The following is a 15,786-nucleotide window of genomic DNA, read 5'->3' on the forward strand; positions in this document are numbered from 1 at the left end:
TGGGTAGGGTCCTCCTCTGTAGTTCAGTTCCTCAGGAGTTTAATGGACCAGCCTCTCTATTGTTCAGCGGCCAGTGCTGGTGTGTGGGGAGAGAAAGAAGCTACAGTGATGGCTCCCGCCCCGACGCGTGACTCAGCAGTATCGCCTTGCTTCCATGGCTACTTGGCTTTCCTCCACTGGCATTTCCCACCACAATCTCATCCCTCACATCCCCTCAATCCATCTCTCTGCAGTCAGCAGCAGCCTTCACCCTGGGATTGCTCCACAATCCCTAAACTCCAGCTCCCAGCTGCTGTACCTTCTAGGAGACCAGCGTTCCTGTCCAGGGTATGTATGGCTGCGGCAAGGACTGTCTGATTCTCACTCCATGTAGGCTGCAACAGATCAGCTCTTTCACTCTCAGCCTTAAATGTTTCTCCTCTGACTCAGAAAATTGCCCTGCTCTGGGGATTGGACCTCTGCTTCAGTTCCTCCACCTGCTGAGGGCAGGTCCAGTCTTACAAACACTCTTGTTTTCCCCCCTAGTTCCTTCATCCTCCCGAGTTTTGCATTGTTCTATATATTATTTTCCACTGGTCAGGTACTCCTGCCCGCTCTCAGCTGGTGTTCTGCATGCACTTCTGTATCTGAAGGTGTATCCCTGATGTATCTGTGGAGAGAGATGTACTCCACATCCACCTACTCCTCTGCCATCTTGTTCTTCCAACGTGATGCAATTTTTCAAGGAAGATGTTCTTCTGTATCATGAATTCTTCAACAAAACTCTATTTGTGGTAATTCATTATGATTGAGGTATGTTTCTGAGGTGAGCAGAGTTGAAGTGAGGGCAGAGGCTGCTCCATGGGAGGTCACCATATTTGGGCAAAGAGCTAGAGACCACAGTGTACAAGGTCACTTCTCTCAGTCTCCTTAATAAGACTCTCATCCTAATGGGAAATGTGCTGCTTTTAAGATATTGGCAAATCTTAGAATCATTTTGAAAACTTAACTTCTCTGTGTGTGTGTGTTAGCCGCTCAGTCATGCCCGACTCTTTGCCACCCCATGGACTGCAATCCACCAGGTTCCTCTGTCCATGAGATTTTCCAGGCAAGGATACTGGAGTGGGTTGCCATTTCCTTCTCCAGGGGATCTTTCGAACTCCGGTCTCCTGCACTGCAGGCAGATTCCTTACCAACTGAGCTACAAGGGAAGCCTTCTCTAAGCCTCATTTAAAAAAATTCCATGAATGGGGATAGTAAAACTATCTCTCATAAGATCTTTGGGTGTGTTAATGCAAGTAACCTCCTTAGCACAGTACCTTACATGAAGCACTCAGTATCTATTAATTTTTCTATTATTATCAATTTGTTAAAGATTAAAGTTGTCTCAATAGAAAAGTGAAATCAGCAGACCTGGATGATTTTCTTGCAGTTTAATAAAACAACTAGGTCAAATCAGTCCAAAGACACCAGTTATTATAATACCACATAAAAGATCAGAATGTTCCTAAAAAGGGAGAAAATTTAGGCTAATACAATAATGCTTCCCAGGTGGCACTAGTGGTAAAGAACCCACCTGCCCATGCAGGAGATGAAAGAGAGGTGGGTTCCACCCCCGGCTTGGGAAGATCCCCTAGAAGAGGAAATGGCAACTCCCTTCAGTATTCTTTTCCGGAGAATATCATGGACAGAGGAACCTGGCAGGCTATAGTCCATAGGGTTGCAAAGAGTCAGACACGAATGAAGTGACTTAGCACTAATGTAATATAATATAAATTCACACATATATATGAATGATATTGAAAATTGTAGGGACTAAAAGACAAAGATTTATACTAAAGTCAATTTCACAGACCCCTTGAAAAGAAAGAGATTTTATATTTATAAAGAATAAATCCTCTCACATTACTCTCATCCAGGTTACTGAAACACTGAAAACTGATAGATTTATAGTAGAGTTAAAAACAGATATCTACATCATGATTCTAGAAAAATCTAAAAAAAAATTTCAGCTTAGTAGATTCCAGATTCTTTATGCTTTTACTCTATCTAGGCCAGGTATACCTAATATCTTTAACATTTTTATTGCATTTAATATTCACAAAATCTCTATATTAGTAGGTATTATTAGCTCCACTTTGTGGATAAGAAAACTAACCAAGTGAAAATAATATACTTTTGTTAATGTAGATTTTAAATCTTTTCTTCTTTGATAAGTCCATTTTGAATCTCTATAGTAAAGCTTTCTTGATTTCCATCAAAATAAAATAAAATTTAAAAGTACTACTTAAACTCCTTGCCTCTCTTTAACTATATATTACTTCTCACCATTTTCATTAGAAAGATGGTTCAGTTCCGTTCAGTCGCTCAGTCATGTCCGACTCTTCGCGACCCCATGATTCGCAGCACTCCAGGCCTCCTTGTCCATCACCAACTCCTGGAGTTTACCCAAACTCATGTCCATCGAGTTGGCGAGGCCATTCAGCCATCTCATCCTCTATCGTCCCCTTCTCCTCCTGCCCCCAATCCCTCCCAGCATCAGGGTCTTTTCCAATGAGTCGGCTCTTTGCATCAGGTGGCCAAAGTATTGGAGTCTCAGCTTCAACATCAGTCCTTCCAATGAACACCCAGGACTGACCTCCTTTAGGACGGACTGGTTGGATCTTCTTGCAGTCCAAGGGACTCTCAAGAGTCTTCTCCAACACCACAGTTCGAAAGCATCAATTCTTTGGCACTCAGCCTTCTTCACAGTCCAACTCTCACATCCATACATGACCACTGGAAAAACCATAGCCTTGACTAGACGGACCTTTGTTGGCAAAGTAATGTCTGCTTTTTAATATGCTGTCAAGTTTGGTCATAACTTTGCTTCCAGGGAGTAAGCGTCTTTTAATTTCATGGCTGCAATCACCATCTGCAGTGATTTGAGAGCCCCAAAACTAAAGTCTGACATTGTTTCCACTGTTTCGCCATCCATTTGCCATGAAGTGATGGGACCAGATGCCATGATCTTCGTTTTCTGAATGTTGAGCTCTAAGCCAACTTTTTCATTCTCCTCTTTCACTTTAATCAAGAGGCTTTTTAGTTCCTCTTCACTTTCTGCCATAAGGGTGGTGTCATCTTCATACCAGAGGTTATTGATATTTCTCCTAACAATCTTAATTCCAGCTTGTGCTTCCTCCAGCCCAGCATTTCTCATGATGTACTCTGCATATAAGTTAAATAAGCAGGGTGACAATATACAGCCTTGACGTACTCCTTTTCCTATTTGGAACCAGTCTGTCGTTCCATGCCCAGTTCTAACAGTTGCTTCCTGACCTCCATATAGGTTTCTCAAGAGGCAGACCAGGTGGTCTGGTATTTCCGTCTCAGAATTTTCCACAGTTTCTTGTGATCCACACAGTCAAAGGCTTTGGCATAGTCAATAAAACAGAAGTAGATGTTTTTCTGGAACTCTCTTCCTTTTCCCATGATCCAGCGGATGTTGGCAATTTGATCTTTGGTTCCTCTGCCTTTTCTAAAACCACCTTGAACATCTGGAAGTTCACAATTCATGTATTGCTGAAGCTTGGCTTGGAGAGTTTTGAGCATTACTTTAGGAGCCTGTGAGATGAGTGCAATTGTGTGGTAGTTTGAGCATTCTTTGGCATTGCCTTTCTTTGGGATTGGAATGAAAACTGACCTTTTCCAGTCCTGTGGCCACTGCTGAGTTCTCCAAATTTGCTGGCATATTGAGTGCAGCACTTTCACAGCATCATCTTTCAGGATTTGAAATAGCTCAACTGGAATTCCATCACCTCCACTGACTTTGTTTGTAGTGATGTTTTTCTAAGGCCCACTTGACTTCACATTCCAAGATGTCTGGCTCTAGGTGAGTGATCACATCATCATGATTATCTGGGTTGTGAAGATCTTTTTTGTACAATAAGAGTGGATTTTGTCTAGACAAAACAATCAGAGGAGATACTAGATTTTATGTGCATTTTCAAAGTAGATAATCAAAGATGTGTTATTTCATTTTTGAACAGCTCATATATTAAGAATAGAAGGTTATCCATGGTTAGAAATAAAGGAGAATGTTTTCTGAGACAGATATTTGAAGAGAACTTTTTGTGCACTGTGAGCCTATCTCGTCCTTTCTCTCTGCCCAGAGGAATGAAGGTGCAACTTCATTGTAATTAATTAATTAATTTTGGGGGGAGTATAGTTGCCTTATAATGCTGTGTTTGATTTAGGTCATACATGAATGGTCTAGTGGTTTTTTCCACTTCAATTTCAGTCTGAATTTGGCAATAAGGAGTTCATGATCTGAGCCACTGTCAGCTCCCGGTCTTGTTTCAGCTGACTGTATAGAGCTTCTCCATCTTTGGCTGCAAAGAATATAATCAGTCTGACTTTGGTGTTGACCATCTGGTGATGTCCATGTGTAGAGTCTTCTCTTGTGTTGTTGGAAGAGGGTGTTTGTTATGACCAGTGTGTTCTCTTGGAAGAACTCTATTAGCCTTTGCCCTGCTTCACTCCATACTCCTAGGCCGAATTTGCCTGTTACTCCAGGTGTTTCTTGACTTCTTACTTTTGCATTGCAGTCCCCTATAATGAAAAGGACATCTTTTTTGGGTGTTAGTTCTAGAAGGTCTTGTAGATCTTCATAGAACTGTTCAACTTCAAATTCTTCAGCATTACTGGTCGGGGCATAAACTTGGATTACCGTGATATTGAATGGTTTGCCTTGGAAAAGAACAGAGATCATTCTGTCATTTTTGAGATTGTATCCAAGCATTGCATTTCAGACTCTTTTGTTGGCTATAATGGCTACTCCATTTCTTCTAAAGGATTCCTGCCCACAGTAGTAGATATAATGGTCATCTGAGTTAAATTCACCCATTTCCATCCTTACAAATAGCTGTGAAAAGAAGAGAAGCAAAAAGCAAAGGGGAAAAGGAAAGATATACTCATTTGAATGCAGAGTTCCAAAGAATAGCAAGGAGAGATAAGAAAGCCTTCTTCAGTGATCAATGCAAAGAAGTAGAGGAAAACAGTACAATGGGAATGACTAGAGATCTCTTCAAGAAAATTAGAGATACCAAGGGAACATTTCATGCAAAGATGGGCTCAATAAGGACAGAAATGGTAGGGACCTAACAGAAGCAGAAGATATTAAAAAGAGGTGGCAAGAATACACAGAAGAACTGTACAAAGAGGATCTTCATGACCGAGATAATCACGATGGTGTGATCACTCACCTAGAGCCAGACATCCTGATGTGAAGTCAAGTGGGCCTTAGGAAGCATCAGTATAAACAAACCAGTGTAGGTGATGGAATTCCAGTTGAGCTGTTTCAAATCCTGAAAGATGATGTTCTGAAAGTGCTGCACTCAATATGCCAGCAAATTTGGAGAACTCAGCAGTGGCCACAGGACTGGAAAAGGTCAGGTTTCATTCCAATTCCAAAGAAAGGCAATGCCAAAGAATGCTCAAACTACCACACAATTGCACTCATCTCACATGCTAGTAAAGTAATGCTCAAAATTCTCCAAGCCAGGCTTCAGCAATACATGAATTGTGAACTTCCAGATGTTCAAGCTGGTTTTAGAAAAGGCAGAGGAACCAGAGATCAAATTGCCAACATCTGTTGGATCATTGAAAAGCAAGAGAGTTCCAGAAAAAAACATCTATTTCTGCTTTATTGACTATGCCAAAGCCTTTGACTGTGTGGATCACCACAAACTGTGGAAAATTCTTAACGAGACGGGGATACCAGACTACCTGACCTGCCTCCTGAGAAATCTGTGTGCAGGTTAGGAAGCAACAGTTAGAACTGGACATGGAACAACAGACTAGTTCCAATAGGAAAAGGAGTACATCGAGGCTGTATATTGTCACCATGCTTATTTAATTTATATGCAGAGTACATCAAGAGAAACACTGGGCTGGAAGAAACAAGCTGGAATCAAGATTGCTGGGAGAAATATCAATAACCTCAGATATGAAAATGACACCATCCTTATGGCAGAAAGTGAAGAGGAACTGAAGAGCCTCTTGATGAAAGTGAAAGAGGAGGGTGAAAAAGTTGGCTTAAAGCTCAACATTCAGAAAACGAAGATCATGGCATCTGGTCCCATCACTTCATGGCAAATGGATGGCGAAACAGTGGAAACAATGGGTTACTTTATTTTTCTGGCCTCCCAAATCACTACAGATGGTGATTGCAGCCATGAAATTAAAAGATGTTTACTCCTTAGAAGGAAAGTTATGACCAACCTAGACAGCGTATTAAAAAGCAGAGATATTACTTTCCAACAAAGGTCTGTCTAGTGAAGGCTATGATTTTTCCAGTGGTCATGTATGGATGTGAGAGTTGGACTATAAGGAGGGCTGAGTGCAAAAGAATTGATGCGTTTGAACTGTGGTGTTGGAGAAGACTCTTGAGAATCCCTTGGACTGCAAGAAGATCCAACCAGTCCGTCCTAAAGGAGGTCAGTCCTGTGTGTTCATTGGAAGGACTGATGTTGAAGCTGAGACTCCAATACTTTGGCCACCTGATGCGAAGAGCTGACTCACTGGAAAAGACCCTGATGCTGGGAGGGATTGGGGGCAGGAGGAGAAGGGGATGATAGAGGATGAGATGGTTGGATGGCATCACCAACTCGATGGACATGAATTTGGGTGAACTCTGGGAGTTGGTGATGGACAAGGAGGCCTGGCGTGCTGCGGTTTATGGGGTTGCAAAGAGTCATACACGACTGAGTGACTGAACTGAACTGAACTGAATGTTGTGGTATTTTCTACTGTACAGTAAAATAAATCAGCTCTACCTGTACATATATCCCTCTTTTTGGATTTCTTTTCCAGTTAGGTCACCACAGAACATTTGAGTAGAGTTCCTTGAGCTATATAGTAGGTTTTCATTAGCTGCCTATTTTATCAGAAGCATCAATAGTGTATATATTTCAGTCCCAATCTCTTAATTCATTCCAGCCCCTCTCCCTGCCTTGGTGTCCATACGTTCGTTCTCTATGTCGGTGTCTCTATTTCTGTTTTGCAAAAATGTTCATCTATACCACTTTTCTAGACTCCACTTATATGTGTTAATGTATAACCTTTGTTTTTCTCTTTCTGACTGACCTTACTTAGTATGACAGTTTCTAGGTTCATCCACGTCTCTACAAAGCCACTTCTTAACTTTATATCTTTTAAAAGGGGCTTCGGGGGGCCACTGGAGGAATCTGAGATATATGTATATAGATATGAATATGTATAGGTTTGGGTATATATATGTGGGCTCCTTGGTGGCACAGTGGTAAATAATCTGCCAACCAAAGCAGGAGAGGCGAGAGACCAGGGCCCCATCCCTGGGTTGGGAAGATCTCCTGAAGTAGACATTGGCATCCCACTCCAGGGTTCTTGCCTGGAAAATTCCATGGACAGAGGAGCCTGGCAGGCTACAGTCCATGGGTTCTTGAAGACTTGGAAATGACTGATCAACTGAGCACATATGTGTATATATGTATGAATGATTCATAATATGCATGCATATATAATATAAAAGTGTATTTGTAAGTGTATATTAGTGTATTTTCTAAAGTTGGGGGAAATTGTGCACTTTCAGGTCACTAATTATACTCTGAGCTCTTAAAGTGCACTTTATTCCACCATTTTTACTTCTTCACTTCCCATTAGTTCCTCACACACCACCATTAGTCTTTACCACTAATGTGACAACTGTGCAAACTGATAAGACTCTCGTAAGTTTCCATATCACTTTTTTTCTCTGCAGTGTTTGTGCTCACCACTATTTATTTTTAATACTTTCCTGCCTCAGATTCTATGACACCAAACTTCTTGGTTCTCTTTCCACTTCCTGAATCAGTCCTTGGAATCTTTGATACCCATTCCTTCTATACCCAGCTTCTAAAAAAATAATAATAATAATAATAATAATGACCTTTGGGGTTTACTCCTCAGTCCATGCTTTCTTGACTCTATGTCTTTCCCCAGGGTAAGTTTTCTTTTCTCTGCCAACTGTCAGCAATTATGAACTCAAATCCCAGAGAACTCCTTACCTACGGGACACTCTTTATCTCAAATTCAACATGTCCCAAAGCTGAACTCTTCATCTTTTACTTCCAAACTGGCTACTTCTTCTGGCATTTACTATCTTGATTTATTGTACCATTATTCACCATACCCTACCCTCTGCCGAGTCAGTAACCTGGGAATGATCCCAGACTCCTCCTGGACCTTCATTTCCACATCAAAGCAGTCACCAAGCCCTGGAGATAAAACCTTTGGAGGAGCTCATGAATCTATCTGCTCCATGTCATCCTCACTGCTACTGCCTTAGATTAGGTCTTCCCTGGGTCTGAACTGGGTGTTACGTTAGCCTCTGACAGTCTCTGACTACTATTTCTATTACTTTAAATTTCAGATCCACGCTATCACAAGAATCATCTCTATCATTTTTTCTATATAATAAAATAAGAAAAACTCTTCCAACTCTCTTTGAGTCTGTAAAGAAATGACAAATTTTGTGTTAACAGCGGGACAGTCAAAGCCCTCCTGATCTGACTGCTGTTGACCTACTAGTTTTGGAATAAGAGTAATATGATAAACACAGAGCATGTCCTTTACCATCAAGCCAGTCCCAAGTTCTCTTCCTGGCTCTGCCACTCACTGTCTGTCTGACTGGGCAAAGTAATAAGCCTTCTGGACTTGGGTGTTTCATGGGTAAAATATTGGTCAGTGTATACAACCATGGTGAAGATTAAATGGAACCATGTATGTGATGCGTTCAGCACCTAAACAGCGCTCAACACATTTCCTTTCCTCCTTCACTCACTCGATTCCTTTTACCTGTGTCAGCTTGCTGGTATGCATGAAATACCTCGAATCTGTTTTTTGATCCCATCCATTTTTGTCATATAATATTCTCTCTAAGAGTAACTTTGTCTTTCCTGCTGGAGAGTTACTTCTCATTCTAGAAGATGAAACTGCAGGGCACTTCTGCAAAGCACCCCCTGACACCCAAGGCAAAGGTAAACACTCTATTCTCTTTTTAAAATCTCTTTCAATGTCTTGCTTAATTGCCAAAGCAGCTCTTATGTCACTGTGCCATAAGAATGAGGCACTTGTCTTGGAGGATACACAGTCAGTCACATTATGTTCTTAAAAGCTGACATGATATTAATACAAATAAAGAAAAATGCATAAAAGGACCTCTGAAATGATCTCATTACTGTGCAGTCATGCACTGACCAACCTTGTGTCTGATTGTCTTCACTGTTAAAAACGAGTTTGGCAAATTTGTATGGGATGGACTGAAAATTATGATGCTTTATAAAACAAGACCTATGAGGAAAGTCTAATTGTACTGATATTAGTCAATCTAGAGAGGAAGTAGAAATCACTCAATAACAATTCTCAGTTGCAATGTGGACACAACTGAGCATTTTCTGGAGTCAGTGAGCACCAGATGAGTGGGGATAGTATAAATTTCCATAGGAAATGTAGATACGATAACAGAAACATTTCTTGAGGGTAAAAGATACTAAATAATGAAATGTTTCATCCAAGTGGCTGTGACGATTCCTCAATACTGTCTTTCCAAATTTGTTTAACAACTATTTCTCTTGAATGCCGGAAAATGGACCCGTTGGCTCATCAAGGTCCTCTCCACCCACAGGATCCCATGAATGCCATCCGGGAATGAAGACTTAACTCTCGTGCAAATGTAAGCACAATAAATTCTTCTTAAAGCTATTAAGCCCTTTTTATTGTAAGCAGTACTCGCACCAGGGGAGACTAAGGTTCACAGATGGATAGCATAAACCCATATAATTATGCTACATCTCTGCAAATAATTAATTTGGCTTTGTGCATGTAATTTGTGTGTCATTGCCCAAACATCCTCTTACAAAAATACAGCTCAAAATGTGCTGAACGGGGCAACAAGCTTTTTAGGCTTCAGAGTGACATATTTCCAGAATAAGTTACAGCAGACATGAAAGTAGACAGTTGGCCTGTCTTGCATGGGGCCTAAAAGTAGTTACTAGGTGATTGAGGAGTGATTGTAAAGGCAGAAGGGGTTCCAGACAGAGAATTTTCTGGTCATGAGCCAGTAGTGTGTGGGAAGCTGGCAACCAGTCAGATGGAGACTAAACCAGGCTTTACTACTGCTCTTTACTTCCAGTGAACTGGAGACATGCATCTCCTAATGTGTTTTCTCTTTCCTTTCCTTCCTACTCATGATGATGACTCAGGATGGCGACTGACCAACTTTTTACTTCCATGCGTTCTGATCTGCCCCCTAGCACCCCTCGCACACTTGATCTAATACAGTTTTGCCCTAGAGCAGTGGCTTAGTACAAATCTGCCTATGGCAGCATGTGATCTGCTCCTAACATTCTTGGACTAGGATCAAAATGATGTAACCCTGCAGGGGAAGTCCAGGACTCATTTTTGCATCTATATAGCAGTTTCTTGCTGACTGCAGAACATTGCAAGCATGCACTCAGTGATTCTTAACTAGGGGCAGTATCACCCCTAGTGGGGTTTGTATTTGTGTGGGGGCCTTGTGGCACCATTGATATTTGGTGGGTGGCAGCCAGAGATGCAAATGTCTGGTAATATTTGAGACAGTTAGCATTATAAAGATTTATTTCACCCCCCCAAAGCCAAACCTGAAAAGCATGTTAGATTTAGACCTGCCCCAATATTTGCCTCAATAGCCAGGAAGCAATGTGAAGGCACTTTGCCTTTTTGCCCAAAGAGATTGTATGTGAAAGAAAATATGACTCATTATTATTTGCCCGAGACACCAGGCCCTCATTATAAAAGGGGACAATTAATCTTATATGTTATGTCCAAGTCGCGAAATCTCCCAATGACCACCAGGGAGCCGATATCCGATGCAAAAGCAAGAGAGTTTTTATTACCAAGCTCAAGCTAGGGCTCCCACCAATATTGACGCAGCAGCTATAGGGAGGAGCCCTGAGCTCTGGGTTACATTGCTTATATAGGGTATTCTCCCGCGACAAATTTGAAAAACGGGAGTCTCCGGGTCTGATTGGTCACCTTCTGGTGAAGGGTTAGGTGTTGAGTTCTGATTGGTTCTCATTTCCCGGGCTGGCCACGGGTGCTGATTGGTTCCCATTTCCCAGGCTTGATTCGAATTTCCCGGGGCTGGCCAAGGGTTCTGATTGGTTCGCAGGTGGTGGGGTGAGGTCCGGGGATTTCCAAAGGCTCTTTTCTCAGAACCTTACAAAATGGAGTAGCTTAGATTCTTCATTATTGAGGAACTTAAGATCTTAATAGTGAATCTAGACCCAGAATCTGTTAAAGGCTTTGAGCATTTCTTACAATTCCAGTCCAGTGAGGGGAGAGAGAATGCATTTGAGAGGTAAGTACAATTTAGTGGTACTTAGCCATGAGATTGGACTTCCCTAGTGGCTCAGACAGTAAGGCGTCTGCCTACAATACGGGAGACCTGGGTTTGATCCCTGGTTCAGGAAGATTCCCTGGAGAAGGAAATGGCAACCCACTCCAGTACTCTTGCTTGGAAAAATCCCATGGATGGAGGAGCCTGGTAGGCTACAGTCCATGGGGATGCAAAGAGCTGGACATGACTGAGCAATTTCACTTTCACTTTCTTTCAGCCATGAAATTAGAAGATGATTACTTCTTGGCCAGAAAGCTATGACAAACCTAGACAGTGTCTTAAAAAGCAACGACCTCACTTTGCTGACAAAGGTCCATATAGGTGAGAGCTGGACCATAAAGAAGGCAGAACACTGAAGAATTGATTCTTTCAAACTGTGGTGCTGGAGAAGACTCTTGAGAATCCCTTGGACAGCAAAGAGATCAAACCAATCAATCCTACAGGAAGTCACCTTGGAAGGACCATTGCTGAAACTGTATACTTTGGCCACCTGATGCAGAGTTGACTCTGGAAAAGACCCTGATGCTGGAAAAACTGAAGGCAGAAGAAGAGGGTGACAAAGGGTGAAATGGTTGGATGGCATCATTAATTCAACGGATATACACTTGGGCAAACTCCCAGAGATGATGAGGGAGGGAAGCTTGGCGTGCTGCAGTCTGTGGGGTTGTGAAGAGTCGGACACAACTTGGTGACTGAACACCACCACCAACAACAACCGTTGAGTGGAAATCCCCCATATCATAAAAGATTTAGGAAGCCCTATCTTTGAATTCCTCTTCAGCACTTATTGTCTGTATACCCTTAGCCAATGTGCTTACTACTGAACCTAGAGTTTCCTATCTGTAGAAGAAGTGTTACTGTATCACATAGGTTGCTGAAAAATTAGTTTAATGCATAAGTATTACCACAGTATCTTGGTGTGTGAAAAATGGTAGCTAAATAATAATAATAAATAATTATTAATGTTAGTAATAGTGTAATTATTCAGAGTAAGAAAAAAGGAACTCAATTATCTGTGTTCAGTTGATATTCTATTCAATGTCTTTTATAAAACAGACATTATAAAAGGGGAAAATAATTCTTGTCTTGATGAGATGGTAAACAAGTAATAATGTACAAAATATGTGTAGGGGAGGAAATGTGGTAAAGAGGAAATTATTTTGGTTCCTAGTATTATTTTTTTTTCTCTGTATTAATTATATGGCTCCCTCCCATGCCAGGCCTGGTTGACTTTAACTTTAAAAGCTGAGGACCTCTTCAGGGGCTAAAGATTCAATTATTCAATACTATCCATTAAAACCCCCTACTGTGAGTTTTGTTGCTGTGAGCTTTCATTTAGAACTATTGTGTAATTAGCAGCATCTTGGTATAATTCAGTTTTGGAGGGTGAGAACATTGAAACCATGGGCCTTGCTCTATTCATCCATCATGTACATCTGTGTACAAGAAAGACTATACTATGTTGAAGAACAAATATTCTTAGGAAAAAAAAATACAGTACTCAACAGGCTGACTTTTTGAGTTCACAGAAGACAAATAATTGTCCTATGTTATTTCCTCCTATCAATTCCAGATGCAGGCAAAGATTTACCAGACTTTTCAGTAGTTGCTTTGTTGCTCATGTCTCCAGTGAATCTATAAGAAGATCTGTTGTTCTCTTAAAACAATACTCCTTTGCTTATTCTCCCCTACCTGGCTGAAATTCTCAGGTCCAATGATTGTTGGAGTGGTGGAAGGGTGCTGTCCTAGTTCCATTAAATAGTAATACAATTTTAAGTTCTCTAACAGAAACTTAGCAAATAAAGATCTAATTTGCAGTTATACATAAAGGGATTTGCAAGAACTTCTTTGAGTAAAATAGGAGAATGCGTAAGAAAGGGCAGTTTTCAAGTTATGTGCACATTTGAGACTCTTCTCACTGAGGTCCTGGACTTAAGAGTTTGCCCCTTTCCATGGCTGCCTCATTCATAGTTTGTGTTCTTGACTCATAGGAAGAGAATATAAGTTCTTTCTCCAAAAATATCAAATGTAGGGGCCCAATTGGTTTAATAAACAATTTATAAAGCATCAAATGCTGAAAAATTGGAAAAAAATCTTTCGGGGAATATTGGGTAAGCAACTATTCCAAAAGAATAGCCTAGGAAAACATAAAGTTCAGTTATATATGTTATTAGTATTTTAAAGTGATTATGCTAACATTAACTTTATTATTATAATGTATTATAATTTCATATTTGGATTTAATGAATAATTAATTGAGCATGATTAATCATTTTACATAAAGGGAAAGAGTTACCAGTTAATGAATTTGGGTGATTAGAACCTAAAACTTTATTGTCTACCTGAACATGATTTCTATGGAGGTAGAGACAATATTCTCATTACACTCTACATCTGTCCCCAGGTTATATTTGCATTCTGAAACACTGGAGCAGGTGGAGCTCAGATATTGCAAAGGAAGGTTCATCAGCCTGGTTCTCAGTGCTTGTCTATTTATGCAACCCTGAACCCACTGTCCCGTCTGGCCCTTGGAGCTTACAGACATCTCTGAACTATCTTCACTTCTGTCGGCAGGGTGCCTTCAGATCCTGGCACAACTGAGATTTGAACAGGACTGGTTAAAGTGCTAGAACTCTAAACCAGTTCATTTTAAGTGACTGTGATCATTATGATATGATGCCACTTTTGACATTAAAGGTGACTAAAGAAATTGTGACTGCAAGCAAGAATGAAAGGGCCTGGTAATATTAGGTGCCAAGTGTAAGATTCTACCTAAGAAAACTCAGAACCATTTGGGAAGAATTTTTTGAAGGCTAGATCAGGCAGAAGGAGAGCCAGATCAAACTGATGATTACTGTTGTTATTACCTTATCTCACTCAGAGGCTAGTATAGACTGTGAAGTATAAGTTTCATTAATCTTTCTAAATCCCATGGACAGAGGAGCCTGGCAGACAACAGGCCATAGGGTTGCAGAGTTGGACAAGACTGAAGCGACTTAGCACACACACACATCTTTCTAAAAATTCATAAGGTAATAAAAATGATACATATATAATCGATAAGGAGAGATTTTCATCAAACTTTCAGATATTAACTGAATTCCTTTTTAAAAAAGTAACTCATGTAATTCCAAGATCCAGCTCTTCAGAAATTCATAAAGATGTAAAGTGCTTCAAATGAGATGGAGAATGTTTGGAACATAAGCAGGGAAATTATCACTTGATAGGTGGCAAGCACTGTGAGAACAAATTTGCCTTTTTTCATTCCCTTCCTGGTTTTTTTTCCCGTCACATAAAGGGAAAATGAAACACCAGGAAAAGTCAGGTTATCGTCATCTACACTGGTTCCTGTCACTGCTTAAATAGCATATACTTCTTAAGAGAAGCCAATGCCTGACCCACCATTCGCAGTGCATACGTTTTGAGCTGTTTCCCATGCATGCCGCAATGCAGGAGGGGCTCGTTGGTTACTGTGGGGCCTGCTCCTCAAAGCAGGAGTTTTCAGTCTTTATTGTTCTGGTTGCAGAACCCTTTGTTTAAACGCCTAAGATGTAAACCAGATGAAAACAGAGCTGCTCTGTTTGAAGAAGGCGCTTGAGGGGGCTCATCCCATTGCTCTCTCACTTCTCCGAGGGCTCTGAAGCCCTTTGCTCTATATCAATTCCGACTTTCTTATTAAAATAAAATTCCAGAACGCTGTGGGTTTTCCCTGGAAGGGGAATCTCCAAATGAAGAAGCACAGCTTATTGAGTTTCTCTGTCTCTGCTTCCTTCAGTTTCACACTCAATTTAGTCCCATTCCAGCTTCATTTGAGTGTGTGCATTTTCAGCTGTGTCTGACTCTTTCACGATCCTACGGACCCTAGGTCGCCAGGCTCCTCTGTCAATGGGATTATCCTGCTAAGAATACTGGAGTGGGTTGCCATTTCCTTCTCCAGGGGCGCTTCCCCATCCAGGGATCAAACCTACGTCTCGGGGGAGCCCTCCCACCTTCATGATGTGCTCCTGTTAAGCCACTGGCCCTGGGCTTCTGTTCAAGACATAAGGCAGGGATTTTCTGCTACTGAGCACCAAGGAGGTACACTCACAGACTGTGAGCGCAAGAAGGGTAGAGACTGGGTCTGTTTTGTTAAGGTTGCATTGTGGGGACATATGCTGTGCCTGGCATATATTGGGCTTTCAATCAATATTTGTGGACTGAATAATAGGGTAAAGGAATAGCCAAATGGGGGAAAGCATAGATAGTTCAGGAGATATAAAAAGAGTACAATCAAAGAAGTAAATAGTTTCTAGAGTTGTGTTGGCAGTCCTGCCACTGGGCTCATGAACTTGACTCATCTCATTCTCCAGTTTGAGTCAGATGGCCCCAAG

At 41.1% G+C, this 15,786-nt stretch overlaps 1 protein-coding gene across 1 annotated transcript in view; it reads left to right on the forward strand.

Moving 5' to 3' along the window:
* LOC120863099 (lysosomal-associated transmembrane protein 4B-like) overlaps nt 1-15,014 on the forward strand; it is a 67,864-nt gene extending 52,850 nt beyond the window's left edge. The window contains exon 3 of the mRNA XM_040239331.1: nt 14,943-15,014. Coding sequence (XP_040095265.1) covers nt 14,943-15,014 — 72 coding nt within the window. The remainder of the gene's footprint in view (nt 1-14,942) is intronic.
* The last annotated feature ends 772 nt before the right edge of the window (nt 15,015-15,786 follow it).

Source organism: Oryx dammah, unplaced genomic scaffold (genome assembly GCF_014754425.2).
Source record: "Oryx dammah isolate SB20612 unplaced genomic scaffold, SCBI_Odam_1.1 HiC_scaffold_4, whole genome shotgun sequence".
Taxonomy (NCBI): domain Eukaryota; kingdom Metazoa; phylum Chordata; class Mammalia; order Artiodactyla; family Bovidae; genus Oryx; species Oryx dammah.